Source organism: Dromaius novaehollandiae, chromosome 2 (genome assembly GCF_036370855.1).
Source record: "Dromaius novaehollandiae isolate bDroNov1 chromosome 2, bDroNov1.hap1, whole genome shotgun sequence".
Lineage (NCBI taxonomy): Eukaryota > Metazoa > Chordata > Aves > Casuariiformes > Dromaiidae > Dromaius > Dromaius novaehollandiae.
Window position 1 is genome coordinate 77,752,835 of NC_088099.1, and position 20,634 is coordinate 77,773,468.

General features: G+C 41.5%; 1 protein-coding gene across 4 annotated transcripts in view; it reads right to left on the minus strand.

Moving 5' to 3' along the window:
- RECK (reversion inducing cysteine rich protein with kazal motifs) overlaps positions 1-20,383 on the minus strand; it is a 77,494-nt gene extending 57,111 nt beyond the window's left edge. For 2 of the 4 annotated variants that reach the window (XM_064506804.1, XM_064506803.1), the window contains exons 1-4: positions 20,114-20,330; positions 16,084-16,142; positions 8,733-8,807; positions 5,575-5,611 (exon numbers count right to left, since the gene is read on the minus strand). In XM_064506804.1, coding sequence (XP_064362874.1) covers positions 5,575-5,611; positions 8,733-8,807; positions 16,084-16,142; positions 20,114-20,324 — 382 coding nt within the window. In that variant the 5' untranslated portion in view covers positions 20,325-20,330. Of the gene's footprint in view, positions 1-5,574; positions 5,612-8,732; positions 8,808-16,083; positions 16,143-20,113 lie in introns of all 4 variants that reach the window. The other 2 variants (XM_064506806.1, XM_064506805.1) reach the window with 2 other exon arrangements.
- Positions 20,384-20,634: the final 251 nt, after the last annotated feature.

Here is a 20,634-nt window from a genome sequence, read left to right on the forward strand (position 1 = left end):
CTATCAGTCTTGGGATGGCATTCTGAGGGCTCTGAGAATCTGATCAAATGCAGGGTGACCTAGGATGTGCACTTACATTGGCAGCAATTCTGATATAATATTAAAGATCAAGGTGGAATCTTATGCAGAGTTGTCTCAAAACGTTCTTCATATGTCAGACCAACTTCTCAAAATTTCTCCAAAAGTTCACTGGTAACTACTTCAGGTCTAAGTGTATTAGTACCCAAGCTTCTTCTTAAGGGCTGTACTGTTGCTCCAACCTCTTCCTGTCACTCAGTTCATGGTGCCCATGTTTAAGGCTTCGGAAAGAAGTGACATGCAACATAATAGATTTGCCTCTTCTCTCTAGTATTTGATTTTGCAGCACTGATGCAGCATGTCTGAACTTCATCTTTAATGATCGACTGCACTGTTAGTTCATTGTCTGAGCAGAGAAAAAGACATTTAAATATCTACGAATGATCTGTATTCTGTTTCCAGTCTCAAGTTCCTTTAAAGCAAAAGATATCATACTGTGACACGAAAGGTCACCTATATTTCTTGAGGCAAGAAAGAAAACTTGCATTTGGTGACTGCTTGAAAGCATGTCATGGGAGAGAGAGATGGAGATTTTTAAACTGAATTACTTGAAATATGCCCTTTACTAGAGGAAGAGGCAGACAACATTGTCTTAGCAGTCTCCCACCAGTTTTCTGAGCTCTTTTATTCCTGTGGTTCTGTGGCTGATCAGCAGTTTCACAGAATCACAGAATAGTTAAGATTGGAAAGGATGCCTGGAGCAGGGTCAGCTAGAGCAGTTTCCCCAGGTCTGTGTCTGGTTGAGTTTTGAGCGTCTCCAAGGATGGGGACTCCAGCAGTGCTCAGTCACTCTCACTGTAAACCAATGTTTTCTTACGCTTAGACAGAATTTCCTAACTTCCAATTTGTGCCCATTGTGTCTCATCCTGTCACTGAACACCACTGAAAAGAGTCTGGCTCATCTGTCATCTTAACACCCTCCCATCAGATAATTGTAAGTGTTAAGACCCCCCCCCTCCCCGAGCCTTTTTTTCCTCTAGGCTAAACAGTCCCAGCTCTCTCAGCCTTTCCTCATATGAGAGATGCTCTAGTCCCTTAATCATCTTAGTAGTCCTTCGCTGGACTTGCTCCAGTAGCGCCGTGTCTCTCTTACACTGGGGAGCCCAGAACTGGACACAGTCCTCCAGGTGTGACCTCACCAGGGCTGAGTCTATGGAAGGATAACTACTTCCTTTGACCTGCTGGCAATGCTCTTCCTAGTAGAGCCCATGATGCTGTTGGCCTTCTTTGCCACAAGGGTGCATTGCTGGCTCATGGTCAACCTGTTGTCCACCAGGACTCCCAGCTCCTTCTCTGCACAGCTGCTTTCCAGATGGTAGGCCCCCAGCATGTTCTGGTGCATGAGGTTATTTTATCCGAGGTGCAGAACTCTGTACGTCCCTTTATTGAACTTCATGAGGTTCCTCTCTGCCCATTTCTCCAGCCTGTTAAGGTCACTCTGAATGGCAGCACAACCATCTGGTGCATCCAGTTTTGTATCATCTGTAGACTTGCTGAGGGTGCACTCTGTCCCATCATCTAGGTCATTAACGAAGACGTAAACAGTATTGGACCCAATACTGGATACACCACTAGTGACTGGCCTCCACTTGGACTTTGTGCCACTGATCACAACCCTCTGAGCCCAGCAGTTCAGGCAGTTCTCAGTCCACCTCGTTGTCCACTTATCTAGCCCATATTTCATCAGCTTGCCTATGAGGATGTTATGGGCAACAGTGTCAAAAGCCTTGATAAAGTTGAGATAAACAACATCCATTGCTCTCTCCTCATCCACCAACCTAGTCATCTCATCCTAGAAGGCTCTCAGGTTGTCAAGCACAATTTCCCCTTCATAAATCCATGCTGACTACTGCTGACCATCATCTCATACTTCTTGTGTCTGGAAACGGTATCCAAGATTAGTTGCTCCATCACCTTCGCAGGATCGAGGTGAGACTGACCAGCCTGTAGTTCCCCAGATATTCCTTCTTGCCCTTCCCAAAGACAGGAGTAACATTTGCTTTCTTCCAGTCCTCGAGAACCTCTCCTGATCGCCACAACCTTCCAAAGATTATCAAGGGTGGCCTTGCAGTGACATGGGCCAGCTTGCTCGGTAGTCATGGGTACATCCCATCACATCCCATGGCCCAAGTATAGACAAGTATGTCCAGTTTATTTAAATGTTTCAATTTTCTCCAGTGATTTTTAATTAGAAAGGGGAAAACTGGTTTTTGCTTCCCATGTATCTCACTAGTGTCTGAAAAGCTCTTCTGAAAATGGGGATAGGTTTTCAGCTGATACTTTTTGTGAGCCTAGGAAATTGTTTTGTTTATTTTCTTGTGACCCTTATACAACTTTTTTTTTTCCTGAGAAGCTGAACAGTATTACTGTAGAGGTTGTGCTGTTTTGACTTACTGCAGAAGTCATTCAAAATGATCTGAAAACAAGCTCACCCAGAGCTTATGAAGAGACAGTTTGCTTCCTCTGTTTGTCTCTGTATTCAGTCTTCTTAATGGTTGAAAGTTTCTGGGGATTTGCTGCAGTTTAGCAGTTACTTCTAGTATACTTTTAACCTCCTATTTCTTTTGCTATTTCTTCTTTACAATTTTTTTTTTTGCTTTCTTCCAGTGCTCAAGAACCTCTCCTGATCACAGCAACCTTCCAAAGATTATCAAGAGTGACCTCACCATGACCAGCTCCCTCAGCAGTTATGGGTGTACCCCATCAGGTCCCATGGACTTGTGTATGTTTGGTTAAATGTTCCCTAACCTGATCCTTCTCCACTCAGGGTAAGTCTTCCTTGCTCCAGACTTGCTCTCTGGTCTCAGGGGCCTGGGATTCCCGAAAGCTGGTCTTACAGGTAAACACTGAAGCAAAGAAGGTCTTTGCCTTTTCCATGTCTTTTGTTACCGGGTGCCCTGCCCATTCAGCAGCAGGCTTACATCTTCCCTAGGTTTCCATTTGCTGCTGATATACTCGCAGAAGTAGGGCAACCTTCTTATTGCCCTTCACAGCCCTTGCCAGATTCAACTCCAAATGAGCTTTGGCTTTCCCACCTCATACCTGCATGCTCAGACAGTGTCTCTTTACATTCCTCCTGGGTCTTATATCCCTGCTGCCACATCTTGTGTCTTTTTTTTTTTTTTTTTTTTTTTTTTTTTTTTTTAAATGTTTGACTTCAGTCAAGAGTTCCTTGTTTATCCATGCAGGCCTCAGTGGCATCTTTGCTTGATTTCCTGCTCATCGGGATGAATCATTTTTGAGCTTGGAGAGGTGGACCTTAAAAATCAACTAGCCCTCCTGGATCGCTTTTCTCTCCATGGCCATATCCCATGGGATTCTTCCATGCAAATCCCTGAAGTGGCTGAAGTCCACTCTCCTCTAGTCTAGGGTGGTAATCCTCTTTTCTTTTGCCTTGTTCCCTCCTCTCAGGATCCTGAATTCCATCATCTCATGCTTACTGCAGCCAAGGTTGCCCCTGACCTTCACATCTTCTGCCAATTCTTCCTTGTTTGTAAGTATGAGGTCCAGCAGAGTGCTTCCCCTTGTTAGCTACTCAGTCACTTGTGTTAGGAAGTTGTCATCAATGCTCTCCAGAAACCTCCTGGATTGCTTGAGCCCTGCTGTGTTGTCCCTGCAGCAGATATTGGAGTGAATAAAATCCCTCAGGAAGATCAGGGCTTGCACACACAACGCTTCTTCTAGTTGTCTGAAGGTGGTCTCATCTAGTTCTTCCTGATCAGGCGGTCTGTATCAGACACCCACTACATCATGTTCATCTGCCTGGTAACCCTAGCCAATATGCTCTCAGATAGATCATTCTGCATATCAGTGAAAAGCTCCATTCCAGCATTCCAGCTGCTCTCTCACCTAAAGGGCGATTATCCCTCCTTGCTTTCCCAGCCTGTCCTCTCTATAGAGCCTGTGTCCATCCGCTGCAGAACTCTAAATGTGGAAACCTTCCCACCACGTCTCTGTGACCCCAACAAGATTGTAGACCTCTAACTGCACACCAACTTCTAGTTCCTCCTGTTTGTTCCCAATGCTGCATAAATTAATGTACAGGCACTTTAGAGAGGCACCTAACCGTACTGATTTCCCAGAAAGGGAATGAGACCTTTCCCTATAATACTGTCCTGTAGGAACTAAACCATTAACTTAAGAAATCTTGCAGGCCATTGAATCACTGCAGAATACTTAAGAGAATTTTAAAAGCAGCTCACATCGAAGAAGAAATGTAACATAATTATGTAATGTAATTTCACGTGCAAGAAGAATGAGAAGCTTGATGGCATACATGAGAAACTTCATGGGCTTCATGCAGGTACAAGGCTAAGGGTACTACAGGAAGATTTCACTTTTATCACAAGACTAAATTATGATTTCCATCATCATTGAAGAAGTGGTATTTTTCCATAAACGAGATGATAATGAAGTCACACCATAAAGACACCAAAGAGGCCTCACACCAGTTCAGAAAGTAAAGACAGACAATATGGAAGCGGTTCATTGACACAGATTTCCCATGCTTTTTTGCTTACTAACATAAACCTAAATTTTGAAAGATAATATGTATTTCTCTCTTGCAATAAAACCATCAACACTCATTTGTGGATAGCAGTTGAGTTTCAAGAAAGATAAGGTATTACTTCCAATTAAAAAATTGACAGGTTTACATGACAGAGAAAAGTATTGCAACTTCAAAAGATATTATAGATCTTAGTAAAACTAGCAAAATCAGAACTACTAAATCCCTTTGTATGCACTGGATTCTACAGTTTGCCTCTGAAATGGGGAAAAAAAAGTTAGAGTAGGTAATACTGTTACAGCACTCTTTCCACACTACCACTTTTTCAAATATAGCATGCTAATTTCACTCAAAGTCTTTTAGAACAGATACATAGTACCAGTTAAGTCCTATTTCATCTATTTCAATCTCTCTTTTTAACATAACAGTCCTGTTTTGAAATTCATGCTTTAATCTTCTAAACCCACCTGTAACAAGCAGTTTGGTTCTTTATCTGAGCCCTTCCACTTCCTAAATTATGTTTGTCTAGTTCCTACTATTTCTCTCTACTACTCATTTTTTTCCAAATGACATTGCAGCTAGAGCAAAATTGCAATAATCCATAATTGTATCGATGAGAGTAAGGTATACTGAAATGAAAAATAACAGAAAAATTTTAAAGGGAAAAAACCTCTTTGGTATTTTCTCTGATGTGTCACAGATGAACATATATTTAATTATACAAGCATATCCAACCATTTCTAACCAGGAAAACAAAAAAAGTTTTACAAGAAAAAAATGCATATGCAACCAATTTAGGATTAAAAGAAACAAGCAAACAAAATGCAGTTCAAAATGGAAGCATACTTTAAGTTAAATTATATTGAAATCTGTAGGTACAGGTGGTAGATAGAACATAAAAACGTGTATTTGCTAAAAAAAAAAAAAAAAAAAAAAAAAAAAAAAAAAAAAGAAGCAACCCGAGTCAACAATGAACTAGTATATCTTACCTGGCAAAGAAGAATTGATACAACCCCAAACTTCTTCCTGAAAAGTAAAATGCAATTAAGTAAAAGTAAGTCTACAAAATAAAATAAAAGTGTTTCTAACAGATACAAAATACTGTTTTCAGCATATTCGCCCTGGAGTTTAAGTATCCTATTGGAAGAACTCTTCTATATCTAAAGTATTTTTTGAGGAAGCACTAGGTCATCTAAGTTAAGTAATACTTGCCTTGACAAGGCTGCCATCTACAGAATTTCTAATCAATAGCAGCGTTTTTATAGGTACAAAACATACTGTAATTACCTGGACTATGCTAGCTAGTCAACTTTTTCACCAGTATTTAGAGAATTAACAATTGATTAGTCAAAGAAAAAGGTTTATCTAGGACCAAGACCTAGGGATAAGCTTGTTGACCTAGCACTTTTTTCTACCAATTAGAAAAGAAGCAAGCAAACAACCTCCCATAACACACAAAACAAAACAGAGGGGTTTTAAGGCACCCCAGAGATAGGTAAGACAGATAAATGGAAGAAAAGTTCTGGAAGTTATTATTATTAACAGGAAAGGTTAAAATACAGATCTGGTAACTTTTTTTGTCCTGAAACACTCCTGATCATTTAGCACAGGGACTGCTAAATGACAGAAGATACAAGTGGCTGATGGTACAGAGCAGAAAAATTCTATAACGGTTTTCTTTCTTGCAGCAGAAAAAAAAAATGGTGAAGCACTTGAAGAGTTCTTCTCCCTCTCTTCCCCATTACTGATATTACTAAGACTAGTAGCCAAGATGACTAGAGAGGATTATATGAACTGTGGCTTGTACTAAAGAACTCTGAAGTTGGACTCAGGACTGCCACAGGTTCCTCTGATACTAACACAACAGAACTTACAAATATCCTGGAAGAAGGATGTTTAGGCAAAAGAGGAGGAATTCAATCCAAGGTAAGAATTTTAGTTTAGCTGTCAGAAACAAGTACATCTCACAGTTACAGTGGATGCACTGTGTTAGAAGGCGGAAAAATTAAAAGCTATAGGAGTTTCTATACGCTGTATGCTAGATGCTCGGTGTCCTACAACTGGAGACTTACAAACACTTAGACAATATGACTACATTATAGTATTGGAAAATGATACAAGTACATAAAACTCTTGAAAGATTAGATGTATTCTAATATGATGCTACTGCAATCAATATTGTTAAGCAAGCACTGGGAATAAAACTTAATATGATGAAATCCAAGGAAAACTGCAGAGAATAGGAAAGCAAATGCCAAGTCTTAAGGGGCGTTGTGAAAGAATGTCAGGCACGTTCCTAAGAGTTCTGTTCAACAACACTGAAACTGTATCCTGTATTGTCATGCACTGACTCCCTCATCACAGGAATTACTGACTTCTCAAAGTTGCAATGTATCTATATCTAATGATCTAAAACTCCTCCTCCATTATTTGTGGGAGCTTCCTACTTCAGGTTAGAGTCAAAGTCAGCTTAAAAGAAGAGGGTATTTCTAATAAAAGCTGCCACTTCTACCAGTTTCACCCCAGTGATTCCACTTATTTCCTTTATTTCATGAAGAGGTAAAGCCATCTTTTGTTTTGACAGTAACTATGTTACATAATACCAGGCAACATCCTTTCTATCACATCACCTGAAAGAATACAGAGAGCGCAAGATCTGTAACCAGTGCCCCAGAACACAGACCATCGGATTAAATACAAAACCTATCTGCTCTCCTGTGGAACATCACTAGAACATCCCTTCAACCTTTCCTGAAAACTGATAAAGAGAGGTAGTATCTGAAAATAGCAAATGTGGCATCAAGTTGAACTGTTAAATATTTTAAGATATCTAGATATAAAATAGTTATAAATACTACCGTTCCAGCAATACTAATTTAAGATACATACTGGACAGCAAACACCATTTATAAATACGGTAATTGGGACTTTAAAAAGTATATTGCATTAATCATATTTCCCCTTTCAGATACTTCTCAACTCTGTCTTCTAAAAATGCATTGCTCTACTAAACAGACAAACCCTAATGTCCCTGTCAGAGGATAAAGGTAAGGACCAGGATAAAAAACAATACCAAAAGAAATGCTATCCACCACTTCAATATGTTTTCATACCACAGGTTTTACTTATACCAGCAACAACCTGTAAGTCACCAACACCTTAAAGCTGATGATCCACAAAAGCAAAACACAGAAAAAAATTCTTTTGAAACACAGGAGGAAAGGATCTATAAACAAACACACCAAAGCAGCCCCTAAAATGTTATATTCTGAGATTTACTACCCCTTCACATTGCCCATCTGGACTGAGTATATGTTTCTAGTTTTGCTGGAAATAGTACTGATACTGTTCAGAAGTAATAAAAATTAAAAGAAAGAAATCATACCTTTCTAACAGCAAATGTGTTAAAGGTTCTAAGTTGCCAAGACAGATGCCTTGAATTAACAATCTAAATGCTAGTGGTTATCTCTTCCTCAATTAGATGATCCCCCAAATAGGGTGCAGATTATATTCTTTATTATCTAGTATTTTTCACTGGGGAACTTTTAGGAAACCATAAAATTACTTACCCAATAAAAGCATTACTTCAGCTTTTCGGGTATGGCCATACGTTCAGAGCAACTATGAGGCTCTCCCTGCCTTAGCCCAACCAGGTCCTGTCAGCTTTCTCCCATACACAAACTAGAATACATTAGCTAAAATAGGTCACTGCCAGAAACCTCCAGGGGACTAAGTGACAATTGCCCTATGCAAAATCTTTGACAACGTAAGCCAGATTTTCACTCATTTTGTAACAACTTGCATGACCAGGACACCTAACAAAGCTGTGAAATCCAGTCTTACTGCAAGGAGTGTAACATATGACATGTTAAAAAAAAAAAAAAAAAAACACAAAAACAACTTACTTTGGGGATTAACTAATCATATGAAAACCTCATTTTTAAGAAGTTTTGTAGCCCTCATAATAAGAAAGAAAAAGTTTGAAGATGTACATACAGGCTCCACCAGCTCAAAACTCAAAGTAAATAAAATAACACTATGAATCATCTTAAAATCTTATTTTTGTAAGAAAAACTTTGTTAATACCAGATTAAAGGTGTTTTTTTTGTTTTTTATTTTTTTTTAAATTAGAGCTAGCAAGCCTTACCATTGATTCTGGACAATACTCGGGTGCTCGTTGCAGTAAGTGCTTCAAACGGGAATCACTCTTAGAAGATAAAATCTTTCATAACAGAAACAGAACACATTTTGAAACATACAGAAAGATGTAACAATACATTTAATACTTTTTTCAATTTATTTCCTCCTTTTTAACTTCAATTTCAGTTCACTGCTATCTTCCCTTTGACAATTCTGGGTAACAGTTAACATGTAAAACCTGTAAAATTAAAATTTTCTTTTATACACTTAAAACTGTTCAAATATGTTGCCCTTTTTATGGAGAAGAAAGGGATTTTTACTTTTTAGAAGTGAAGGAGAGTTTTGTCCTCAAGCACATCATTCCAAAAGTTTCTATTGAACAGTCAATGTTAAAAAAAAAGAAAAAAAAAAAAAAGGATTTCTGTCCCACCTACCAAAATATTATGCAACACTAGCTAATTAACTTTCTGCTACATATTAATTACATGATCTCAGGCAACTAAACTCCTTCTGAAAAGCCAGAACAGTAACTGATGTGGAATACAGATGAACAAAACCCAGATTAGGTCAAGAGGCTATCAAAACTGACAGGGGGAGTGAATACTGCCTGCAGCAGAGCAAGATCAAGTTAAGGACCACCTAAGTGAAATGAATGCACACAAGTTCATGGAACTGGATGGGATGAAACTGAGGGTGCCAAAAGAGCCAGCCAATGTCACTGTAAGGCAGCTTGCTATCATTTTTGGAAGGTCATGGTGATTGAAGGACATTCCTGACAACTGAAAAGAGACAAATATCATATCCATCTAGAAAGGCAAGAAGGATAATCTGGGGAATTACAGGCCAGTTAGCCTACCCTGGCCTGGAAACAGCCAGGGTGGGCAAATCAAAGGCAAATTGTGACCAACAGCTTTCTATAATGGAAAGAGCAGTTTAGTAAAAGAGTGGAGAGCAGTGGATATTGTTTATCTTGACTTTAAGAAGGATTTTTACATGGTGTCTCATAGTATTTTTAGAGCAAAATCAGTGAAACAGGGATGGGATGGGAGGGCTACAAGGTGGCTGACAGACTGGCTGGGCTCAAAGATTAGTGGTCAGCAGTTCCCAGTTCAAACGTTTGCCACTTACATGTGGTATAATTCAAGAATCAAACTGATAATGTTGATGGCTTTATTACGAACATGGATAAGGGGACAGAAAAAATCCTCTGCAAGTATAGAGATGATGTAGAATTGGGAGCTGTGGCCAATGTGTAGAGCTGCCACTCAGATGAGTCCCAGCAGGCTGGACCAGTTGGTTGACAGGATGCTCAAAAAGTTCAAAGGCAAATGCCTGTACCTGGGATGGAATAACTACACAGAATAGTACAGGCTGAGTGCTCAGTGGCTAAAAGCAGCTTTTCAGAAAAGGACTAGGGCCTGGTAGATGACAAGTTGAACATGGGTCAGCAGTGCACCCCTGCAGCAATGAAAGCTAACAGTATACTGGGCTTTATTAGCAACAGCATTGCCAGCAGTTTGAGGGAAGACCATTCCCTTTTACTTGGCACTCATGAGGCCACATCTGTAATATCATATCCAGTTTTGTGCCTCCTCAGTGCAATTAATGAACTGCAAGAAGTCCAGCAAAAAGCCACAAAGATGTTTAGGATCCTGGAATCTCCAACATACCTAAAGGCTGAGGGACTGAGATTGTTCAAACTGAAGAAGGATAAAGAGTAGAGGGATATAAAGTGCTGTCTGATACTATCTAAACAGGGGTGATAGAAAAGACAGAGGCAGGCTCTTAGAGTTGCACAGTAGAAGGATGAGAGAAAACAGTAACAAGTGGCATCAACAGAAATTCTGAATGGACGCAACATAAAAAAATCTTCACCATGACAGTAGTTAAGCACTGGAACAGGTTCCCCAGCAAGTCTGTGGAAAATCCATCCTTGAGGATATTCAACACTTTGCAGAATAAGGCCCTGAGCAACTTGATTTGATGTTGAAGCTAACACTCTTTGAGCAGGAGGTTTGGCTAGAGGAAACCCAGAGATCTCATCCAACTACTACACCTGGGAGGAAATCTTACCTGACCTTATTGACTTTCATACACAACTTTGAATCATGTAAATTTCTCACATTTCATTTTTTCCATATCTCTTCCAGAACATTTTGTACTGCTGCTCTTGTCTCGTTTCTTAAAATATGCCTTTACCTCATCAATCTTTGCTTTTTAAAAAAATATTAATGGAAGTGTTAACATAAATTGAGTTCTCAGCACATTCTAAATTGTCTTCTGTCCCACATTAAATTATGTTTTCAGTTCTTGTTCTTGCAACAGTCCAATTAAATAAAACACTTCTAAATTAAAACAGGAAACAGGGCAACAAAAGGGGTGGAAACAGACATATCAGTGTGGGATATGAAATTGGAAACTTCAGGAATAACAGGAACATGGGTGCAATCCAGATCTTTCAGAAGAAAAAATAAAATATAGTTTTACTACAAGAGTATTCAACAAGATGAACTCATAGAAAGAAAAAAAAAAGAACAATAGGACTGGTTTCAGAAAAGAGAGCAAGAAAAGAACAATTGCAGTAGTATTTGGGGTCTGCCAGGGTCACTGAATCATAGAATAATTCAGGTTGGAATGGATCTCAGAAGGCCACCTAGTCCAAACTCCTGCTTGGAGCAGGTCAACTATGAGGTCAGACCATGTTGCTCAGGGTTTTATCCAGTCAGGTCTTGAAAATCTCTGAGGATGGAGGCTGCACAACCTCTCTGTTCCACTGCTGTTCTTTTGGTGAAAAAAATTCTCATTATATCCAGTTGAAATTTTCTGGTTTCAATCTTTGCCTGACGTCTCTTATCCTCTCGCTATGCACCACTGTGAAGAATCTGGCTCTGTTCTCTCAACAATCTTTTTGCAGGTGTCAGAAGGCTGCTCCGAGGCCCCTCTTTTCCACAGACTGAACAAGCACAGCTCCCTCAGCCTCTTCTCACAAGGCATATGCTCCAGCCCCCCGACCATCTTGGCAGCCCTCTGCTGAACTTGCTCCAGCTTAGCATCTTCCCTATAATAAGGGGCCTAAAGTTGGATGCAGTATTCTAGATGTGGTTTAACAAGTGCTGACTAAAGGGGCAGAATCACTTCCCTAGACCTATGCTCTGTTAATACAACCCAGGATGCCTTCCTTGCTGCCAGGGTACACTGTTGGCTCATGTTCAGCTTCCTGTTGGCGTACCCCCTAGGTCCTTTTCAGCAGAGCTGCTCACGAGCCCATCAATCCCCAAGCTGTATTGCTGCAACGGGTTCCTTCTTTCCAGCTGGAGGACTTTGCACTGAATCTCACAAGATCCCTGTTGGTTCATTCCTCTTTTCTTCCCTCTGTCTGGGTGGCAGCTCTGCTTCTGAGATTATCAGCTGTTGCTCCCAGTTTAGTGCGGCCTGCAAACTCAATGAGAGTGTAATCTGTTGCCTTCTCCAGGTCACTGATAAAGATGTAAAACAGGACAGCTCCCAGGACAGATCCCTGGTGTACTCCACTTTCTACTGGCCTGCAAGTGGTGTAGAAACCATTAACCTCTACCCTCCAAGTCTGATCATCAAACCCATTTTTTTCCCATCTAGTTGTCCATCTATTGAAATCGCAATATCCTAACATGGATACAAAAATATTGTGAGAGACAGGATCAAAAACCTTGGTAAAGTCAAGGTAAAAGACATCCACTGCTTCCCCCTCATCCAGAAATTCAGTCCTTTTATCAAATGTAATCAGGTTGGTCAGGCATGATTTACCCTTCACATGCCCATGTGTTCCAAGAGGACTCACTCCATGATTTCCCCAGGGACTTAAGAGAAGCTGACTGGCCTGTAGTTCCCCAGATTTGGTCTTTTTTTGAAGATGGGTATATTTACTTTCCTCCAATCATTGGGGACTTCCCCCAAGCTCCACAACCTTTCAAAGATGATCGAGAGTAGCCTTGCAATGACACCAGCCAGCTCTCTCAGCACGCTCAGATGTAGTCTATCTGGTCCCATGGACTTGTATGAGTTAAATTTTCTCAATTGATCCCTGACTCAGTCCTCATTTGTTGCTGGCAGTTCTCCTCCCTGAACCCTTTCTCTATGAACAGAAGCCTGTTGATGAAGACCAAGGCAAAGAATACACTCAGTACCCCTGCCTTATCTGTGTTTGCTGATACTAAATCACCCATCACATTCAGCAACTGTCCCACATTTTCCTTGTTCAGCCTTCAACTACTGCTACAGTGGGCAGAAGGTCTTCTTGTTGCCCTTGAAATCCTTTGCAAGTCTGAATTCTGGTTGAGTTTTGGCTTTCCTAACATCACCCTTACAAGACCAGGCAATGCTTATAAATTTCTCCTTTGTTACCTTTCCCTGCTTCTACCACCTGCATACTGCCTTTTTGCATGGAAGCACAGTCATGACTGCCCTGCTTAACTAAGCCAGCCTCTTGATACACCTACTTGCTTTCATGAGGATCAGGACGGACCATTCTTATGCTTGGAGGAGGATCTGAATAGAGACCTCTGGAATGGTACAGAGACGAATGCTACCAGGAACCATATCATTGTGAACCTCCTCAGAAATACACTCAGGTAAAAAGTCCATTAAAGAAAGATAGGCCCATTTGTTCCTTGCTGCAGTATGTGACAGACTTAAGCTATCACTAAATGAAGGAGATACTAAAACTAAGTTTGGAGTAATACTCGCTAAGACTATCAAAAAAATTGTTTGAATTATAAAGTTAGTTGAAGAATGAACAAACAAATCTGTAATCGAGGTTTTCTCTTTTCAAAGGTCTCACCTAAAGTAGTTGAATTACTAGTTAACTGGCCTTATTCAAGCCTTCTTAACTGGCATGATTGACAAGAACTCCAGCTGGTCTCTTGTGCCCTTCACCCTAGCTCCCAGAGACTGTAGTTGCCCTTCACCCACTCAAGGGCTCCTTCAGCAGTACCAGTGGTGCCCATGCAGATGAGCGGCCAAGGAGTAATAGTCTGAGAGCCAAGCAAATTTGGCAATCTCTACATCCTAGATCTGAACCCCTAAACAATAAACCTCTTGAGACAGCACGGAGCTGTCAGCTGATGAGTACCTCCATCCTCTGCAGAAAGGAGTATCTGACTACTATCAGCAGCACTGATGGCACTGTTTGCAACCTGTGGATTAGGCCCAGATGGCTCCCAAGCACAGCTTGTTCCTCTTCAATTGTTCCAAGGCCCTAGGTCTATTTGGCAAGTGCACATCCAAAGACAGAAAAAGCCTTCTTCCTGTTGCCAGAAGTCACAAACTTCGAGCCTCCACCTGCTTAAGCATAGCCTTTGGCCATCCTTCTTTCCATGCAACACAGGGTTCAGGCCGTTACCCCTGCAGGTCTCCACGAAGAGCCTAACTCTCATCCATGCTCTCTGAGGCAATGCTTCCTTCCTCAGCTCTTTTATCTGGCAGTTCAGGAAGCTGACCAGAGCACGATTCCCTCAATTTATGTGCCACTGCTCCCTGCCTCAAGGAGGGACACCAAGCATTCCCTGCAGCCCAAGACTGGAACAGCCCCATTTTTGCTCAAGGAATCCATCTGGGTCAAGGCCTCCAACATGTCATGAGTGGTTGCCCCAGCCAGTACCAGAAACTGTCCTGCTGCACATGACAGGTCCAATCTCAGTCTCTCTCTACAAGAAACTGCTGCGTTAACTGCCATATTCCCGTCCATGCAACCTACCTGCATGGCATTCTCTAGGCTTTAGTTAAACAGAAATACTGGGCACAAGCCTGCTCTCTTTACCCCTCTGTCTGGCAGGCAACTTCTCACGACATTCTGTGGCTCAAACTAGCAAGTCCAGGAGGACAGGGCTTTTTAAAAATAAATCTATCGGATCAAGGTGGCACAGTGTGAAACAGCAACAAGTGCATGGCAAATATTTTAGACAAGGAGTTTGGAAAGATGAAAGAACGGCAAATTATTCAGCCAACTCTTTCCCCTTAGCGTCACCCTCATGCACACTTATGTGAAACTTTATTCTACAAATTTTGTTTCTAAAACAAGAGGGGAGGTATGAAATGATACATTCCAAGATGGATTCAAAAAAGAGAACTTGCACTTAAAGCATTTGAAATTGTGCTGCATAAAATGGTTAAGCTACAGAACATGAAAATTAGTAGAAAAACAGCAGCTACTCCCTTCATCCAGTGTGTTTGCCAGTATCAAATGGGTCACTCGCAAAAGGATACTGCCCAAACCAAGGTAGGACAGACAGCCGCTTATGGAACAATTTGGGGACACCTCTCTTGCTTTAGACTTCTCCTAGACTTCTCACCACAAAGATTCTGAATTATGCTCACTGCCTGAGTAGAGAGGTGCCATCCATATGAGGCAAGATCAGCATATCTTACAAAAAAAAAAAAAAGAAGTTAGAGAAAACCTTAGAAAATAATGAGAATCAGTATAACCAAAATGGGATGAAATCTGACAGTAAAGCTCAATGCCTTTCATTAAGAACTAAAAGGAATTCATATGATAAATTAGAAAATACAAACCAATAGAACAAATGAAAGATTTGGACAGATTATTCCAAATGCCAGCTCAATGCAACTACAACACCTGCAATTACATTTGATTATATATTGGACTGTGTTCTCTCTTTCTTGTACATACATTTTAACACAGTTCTTAAGACTGGGTGGTACTTTTGTTTATACAAAAATTCATGTATAATTTTGCTTACCTGTATTCAAAGAGATAAATTTATGCTGGAAGAGCTGCAGGAATAACTATAGGAATTAAGAATCTTACGCAAGGGGACTAAAAGACTTTTTCTTGTTTGGCTTAACAATCAGAAAGCTGAACGGGAATTTTGTTGCACTCTATAACTACATCAGGGAGGGAAAAGAGGAATTTAAACTATAAGATTTTGTTAGTGTAATCACAAATAAATATAAACTTAATCATAACCAGGTTAAGTGCTTGAATAGCTCCAAAATATATGAGGAAGAAAGAAGGCAAGCAAGCATATGAGCAAGAAAAGGGAGCAGGCATGATTCAAGGACACAATTCTAACAAAAATTGTATGTCAGTAAAGCATATATATACACATACATATTTGCATAAAGCTGGGCAACATATTACCCAAAGGTACAAATCTAAACATGAGTTGTGGAAAAACATTTTCCAAGCTTGAATTTAGCACAAACTGTTCTTTGTATTACCTTATGAATAAAGTAAGTAAATAGATTTTTGAATGGTATTCATACACAACAGTCATTTATCCGTAGCCCTAATCTTGCTACATCACTGTCTATAGGCATGATTTCAATGCTGAAGGATAAACCAAATTTAAAAATAAGCTTACCTGTTCACAAACATCACGACACATTAAGTTGTCCTTTGCATGGTAACAACAAGACAAGCCTATGGAAAAGCAGGGCAGGGGAGGAAATAGGTTTAAAAGACTTGAAGCACTTAACTATCACTTCCAAACAGAATTGCCCAACGGATGGCCCATCAGGACAACTTATCTGGTCCACAGCTCACTGTGAGAATTCTTGCTTCCCAGAAGGCAAAAAAGTACACGAGAAATCTTTGTTCGGAAGCTGACTCAGACCAGCTTGTCCAGTCTCAGAGAATCACACCCAAACTTTCACTGCTGCCTAAAGGAGATTTCAGTGGCCTTCCCTTTACTTGCAGCCACACATCTGCTATTTACCTTGCACTTCGTTTGGCACCTGCCAAATCCCTCCATGAGGCAATTCAATTTATTAACTCAGGAAAAAACAAAGGTGAATAAAATAGTTAAAAAAAACCAAACAAACACACACCATAGAAGCTATATGTCTTTGTGAGTTGAATTAGGTCACAGAAGAATCTGAAAAGTGGAAGAAGCAATTAGGAACAGCAGGAAAAGGAAATGGGAGCAGGAGCCTCATTACACACAGTGGTGAACACAGTTGCAGATTGAACTCCGTCTTAAAAAGCTAATTACTGTAAATTACTTCACTAGCAATGGCTGATTAAGAGAAGTTCTGCCGATCTAGATGAAAGATGTAGGACGAACACAGATACGAACCCATCAACAGAAAAACAAGTGAGAACAGAAGTACTGAGAAGTTATGAAGCACTGGGGTTTAAAGCTGCATTTTTTTAAAGCATCATCTGTTGTGCTTTCTTCTCCCTACCACCCAAATAATATTTTCTTCATTTGAAGTTCAGTTTGGCCAATATAAAATGAATTGCACAACTGCTTGATATTCATTTTCATCCTCATTGCCTAGTCTCTGGAACTTTGTTTAACAAATGTCTTAGAAAGAAAGATTTCCTTCAAAGCTCCTTTTACATCTAAGCATATCTTCACATACAACTTTCTATACAAATACATAAATTAGAGTATGTAACCCTCCCCCCCAAACCCCAAATTTTTAATGATTACATATTTCTGCTCAACTGTATCTGAACTAAATACCACACCAATATAACATAAAAGAAAAAGCTGTACAACGATACCACATATATAAAGTAGTATTTCACAACACCTAGTTACCAGATCTAAATGGATTTTCACTGAACCAAAAAGAGGCATTTTAGGGAAGAATTCCTCAATAAATTCACAGCTTAAATTTGTTCTTATCTGAAAGCTTATAGCTGTTGCAGAAAGGTAGCCAGTCAAAAAAAAAAAAAAAAAAAAAAAAAAAAAAAAAAGAAAAGAAAAATCCATCACCAACAAAACCAAAATTCTCTAATATTAAACTGACCAGAAAATAACCCCAGAATATATAAGCCTGAAAATGTTAAGGAACGAAAAAAAGATAGAAAAGCGAAAAGGTTGTCTGAAACATAGCCAGTCACAATTTAAAATGGCTACTACAGGTTCAAGCTATGTTTTTATGTAGAAATCTATAATTCCTGAAGAGGAAACAGGAGAAACCAGCTTGTAGTTGGTGAATATTTTCATTAACAACCAGAAACAACAAAGCCAAATGCTTGTAATAAATGAAGACAGCAGTAAAATCCTGCTTACAACACAACAGAATGAAAGAATGAAATTGTAAAATTGACTTTGATTTTTTTTGTCATTTTCCCACCATCACAGAAAAGGATAAACAGATGTCACTGATGGCTTCAGAAATCTTCTGATTTGAGGATGACCTGTAGGGCTTCGCAGATTTCCTTGCACTAAATTCAGCAAGCTGAATCATGCCAAGAACCAGCCTCATTATAAACAAGTTCCACCATATTCAAAATTCAGTAATTATTTCACTTAGCTAAATAGCTTTCTTATTTCCATTATAAAGCCACACCATTAGAAATTTACAGTGATAAAAGCCTCTACAAGTTTAATTACATACATCAGTACGATTTGAGTTCATGAATATCCTAGACAACTTTCACTTAAAAACTCCTTCACACAGATTATTTAATAATCTCTGGCCCACTGACCATTAGTTTTCAGTGGCTCTCAACCTTCCTATGATTAAATAACATATAAGGAGGATAATTCTCCTTCTCTATCACTTCCACTGCTGAATTTCAAGTCCTATCAATTATACTAGAGAACACCACAGTGAGGTAACAATATGCTAAACCTTGCGGTCATTCAATTCCTTTTATACAAAATCATAATCAAGTGATGGTATCTTGAATTAGCAGGAAATTTAGTTGGTCTATACTGAGCTTTAGTGCTAGTCATAAATGAAAGTTATTAGTAATATCCATCCCAAGCATGATTCTTGAATTTTCCCTCAATCTCTTCTGAAATAACCTTATGACATCCCTTTCAGTCAGTCTCTTACCTCCTTATTCACACTTTCTCTAGTTTTACTAACTATTTTCCAGGCTTCATTTCACAACTTAACTTATGTCCAACTAATGAGAAATACTACACTTCCTTCTTTGACAAGATCTGCTACCTCAGCACTATGAAATTAGGTTTATCAAGGAAAGGCTGGGCTAAACCATGTCATATTTCATTCCAGTAGCCATTTACTGCCTTGTTCCTAAAAGTGTGCCTCAACAGAATTCAGAACTATAGAGCAACACTGACATGCCCATAAATGGCTGAGGATTGCAGATTTAAATATTACATTATGCAATAAATACTTAATAACATTAAGTATTACATATTTCACATTTTTCATTCATATGACAGCATTGCCAATGCAACCAATTTATTAAAAGCTATTTGCACTATCCACGTTCATGACGTTTCCTAATTACTGTTTTTAGCACTGGCAGGAAGTTAACTGATATCAGAACTTTAATGTGGGAAACTGTATTTTACCACCATACTTCTCTGTGTTAAACATCTGGCCTTCATTTTTTTTTTAATTCAATACTATTTTCCTTACTGAAAACTTGAGCAAAATTATTTTAGAACTGTTTTTTTAATATACTTGACCTTTATTTACAACTCCATTTTCACATACGGCATAAAACTCCTTTTCTTTGGACATCTGGCAATTGTAATCTTAACCCTGAACTTCCTGGTCTCTAAAATAATCGTTTTCCTAAAGACTTCCATACCTTGCACAGAACTCATTGACTGATAATATCCTTTTTGATATGGTTATCGACCTATCCACGTCTGGAGCTCTTCTGATAAATCAGGAAAGCCTGGTTAGTTTAAGAACAGTGCTGAAAAACAAGGACTGTTCTAACATTTCTCTGATCATAATCCAGAAGCCAGGTTTCTCCTTCCTTCTCCATCTCAAACCACAGCCTTGAAAGTTTAGCTATTCCCAGCACGACAGCAGAAGACCGAAGCCCCGGCCCCAAGTCACCCAGTCCCACGGCGTACAAGAAGGCCTCTGTCCCTGTCACACTGCCAGCAGGGGGTGGGAAAGGCGGGCCCCTCCCCGCATCCCACCTGGCACAAAAGCAAGCTGCTCAGCTGCGTCCGCCCGCTCTGCCCCAGGCTGCTAGCCTTCGCGCCGAGGTTCCGGTGGCAGCTCTCCAGAGGGGCAGGCGGACCCCGACGGTGCACGGAGGCCGGGGACAGCGGGAAGGGGAAGGACGCCGGGAAGGCGACGCGGCCCCTCTCTGACACCGGCCCGTGGGCGGCAGGGCAGGGCAGGGGAGGGGAGCCTCTCGGCTTCACCCGCTGCGGCCCCACGGCCACTTGTCGCCCTGCGCTGGGGGCAGGTGCGGGCGCAGCCGGTGGCGCCAGTGCCACCGCCCTCTCCCCGGTGCTCGGGAACCCTCCCCCCGCTGCGGCGGGTCGGGAGGCACCACAGCGCCAGACCGAGCTCCGTCTCCGCGGGCGACGCCACTGCGTCCGCCTCGCCGCGGGCTTCAGCACCCCACGGCCGGCCTCATCCCTGCGCCATGTTGCCGGGCAGGGACCCGCACAGCGGCCTCGCTCCCCCCCCACCCCCCCGCTAGTTACTCACCGGCCGCCCTGGGGCAGAGCAGCGCGGCCGCCGCCAGGCAGGGCAAGGCCCAGGGCCACAGAGTGGCCGTTAACGTCATGGCCCGCTCGCGAGCCCGCGGCGCGCCAAGATCCCGCCTGGCGACCCCCCTCCCGCCCCGGGAGAGACGGCGAGGCTCTGACACCGCCCTCCGCATCCCTACCCCAGCTTCGCGCCGCTCCTGCGCCCCCATTGGCTGGGGCTCCCGCGCCGAGCCCCGCCCCCTGCCCGGACGCCGCGGACATTCCAGAGGGCAAGGACCGCCCCCGCCCCGGGCGGCCGCGTCCGGCGCCGGCGGCCCCGCGCCGCTGCCCGCCACTGCCGCCCGCCCGGCCAGCGGCTTCCCCTTCCACCCCGCCACGTGCGGAGAAGACAGCCAAAAGGAAGATGCTTTGCCGTAAAGTGAGAGGCTTCGAACCGGGATGCTGCAATGATGAGTGTCTTACTCGCCTCCTTTTCTCCCTCCTCAGCGCAACGCCCCAACACAGGCAGCGCTGCCTCGC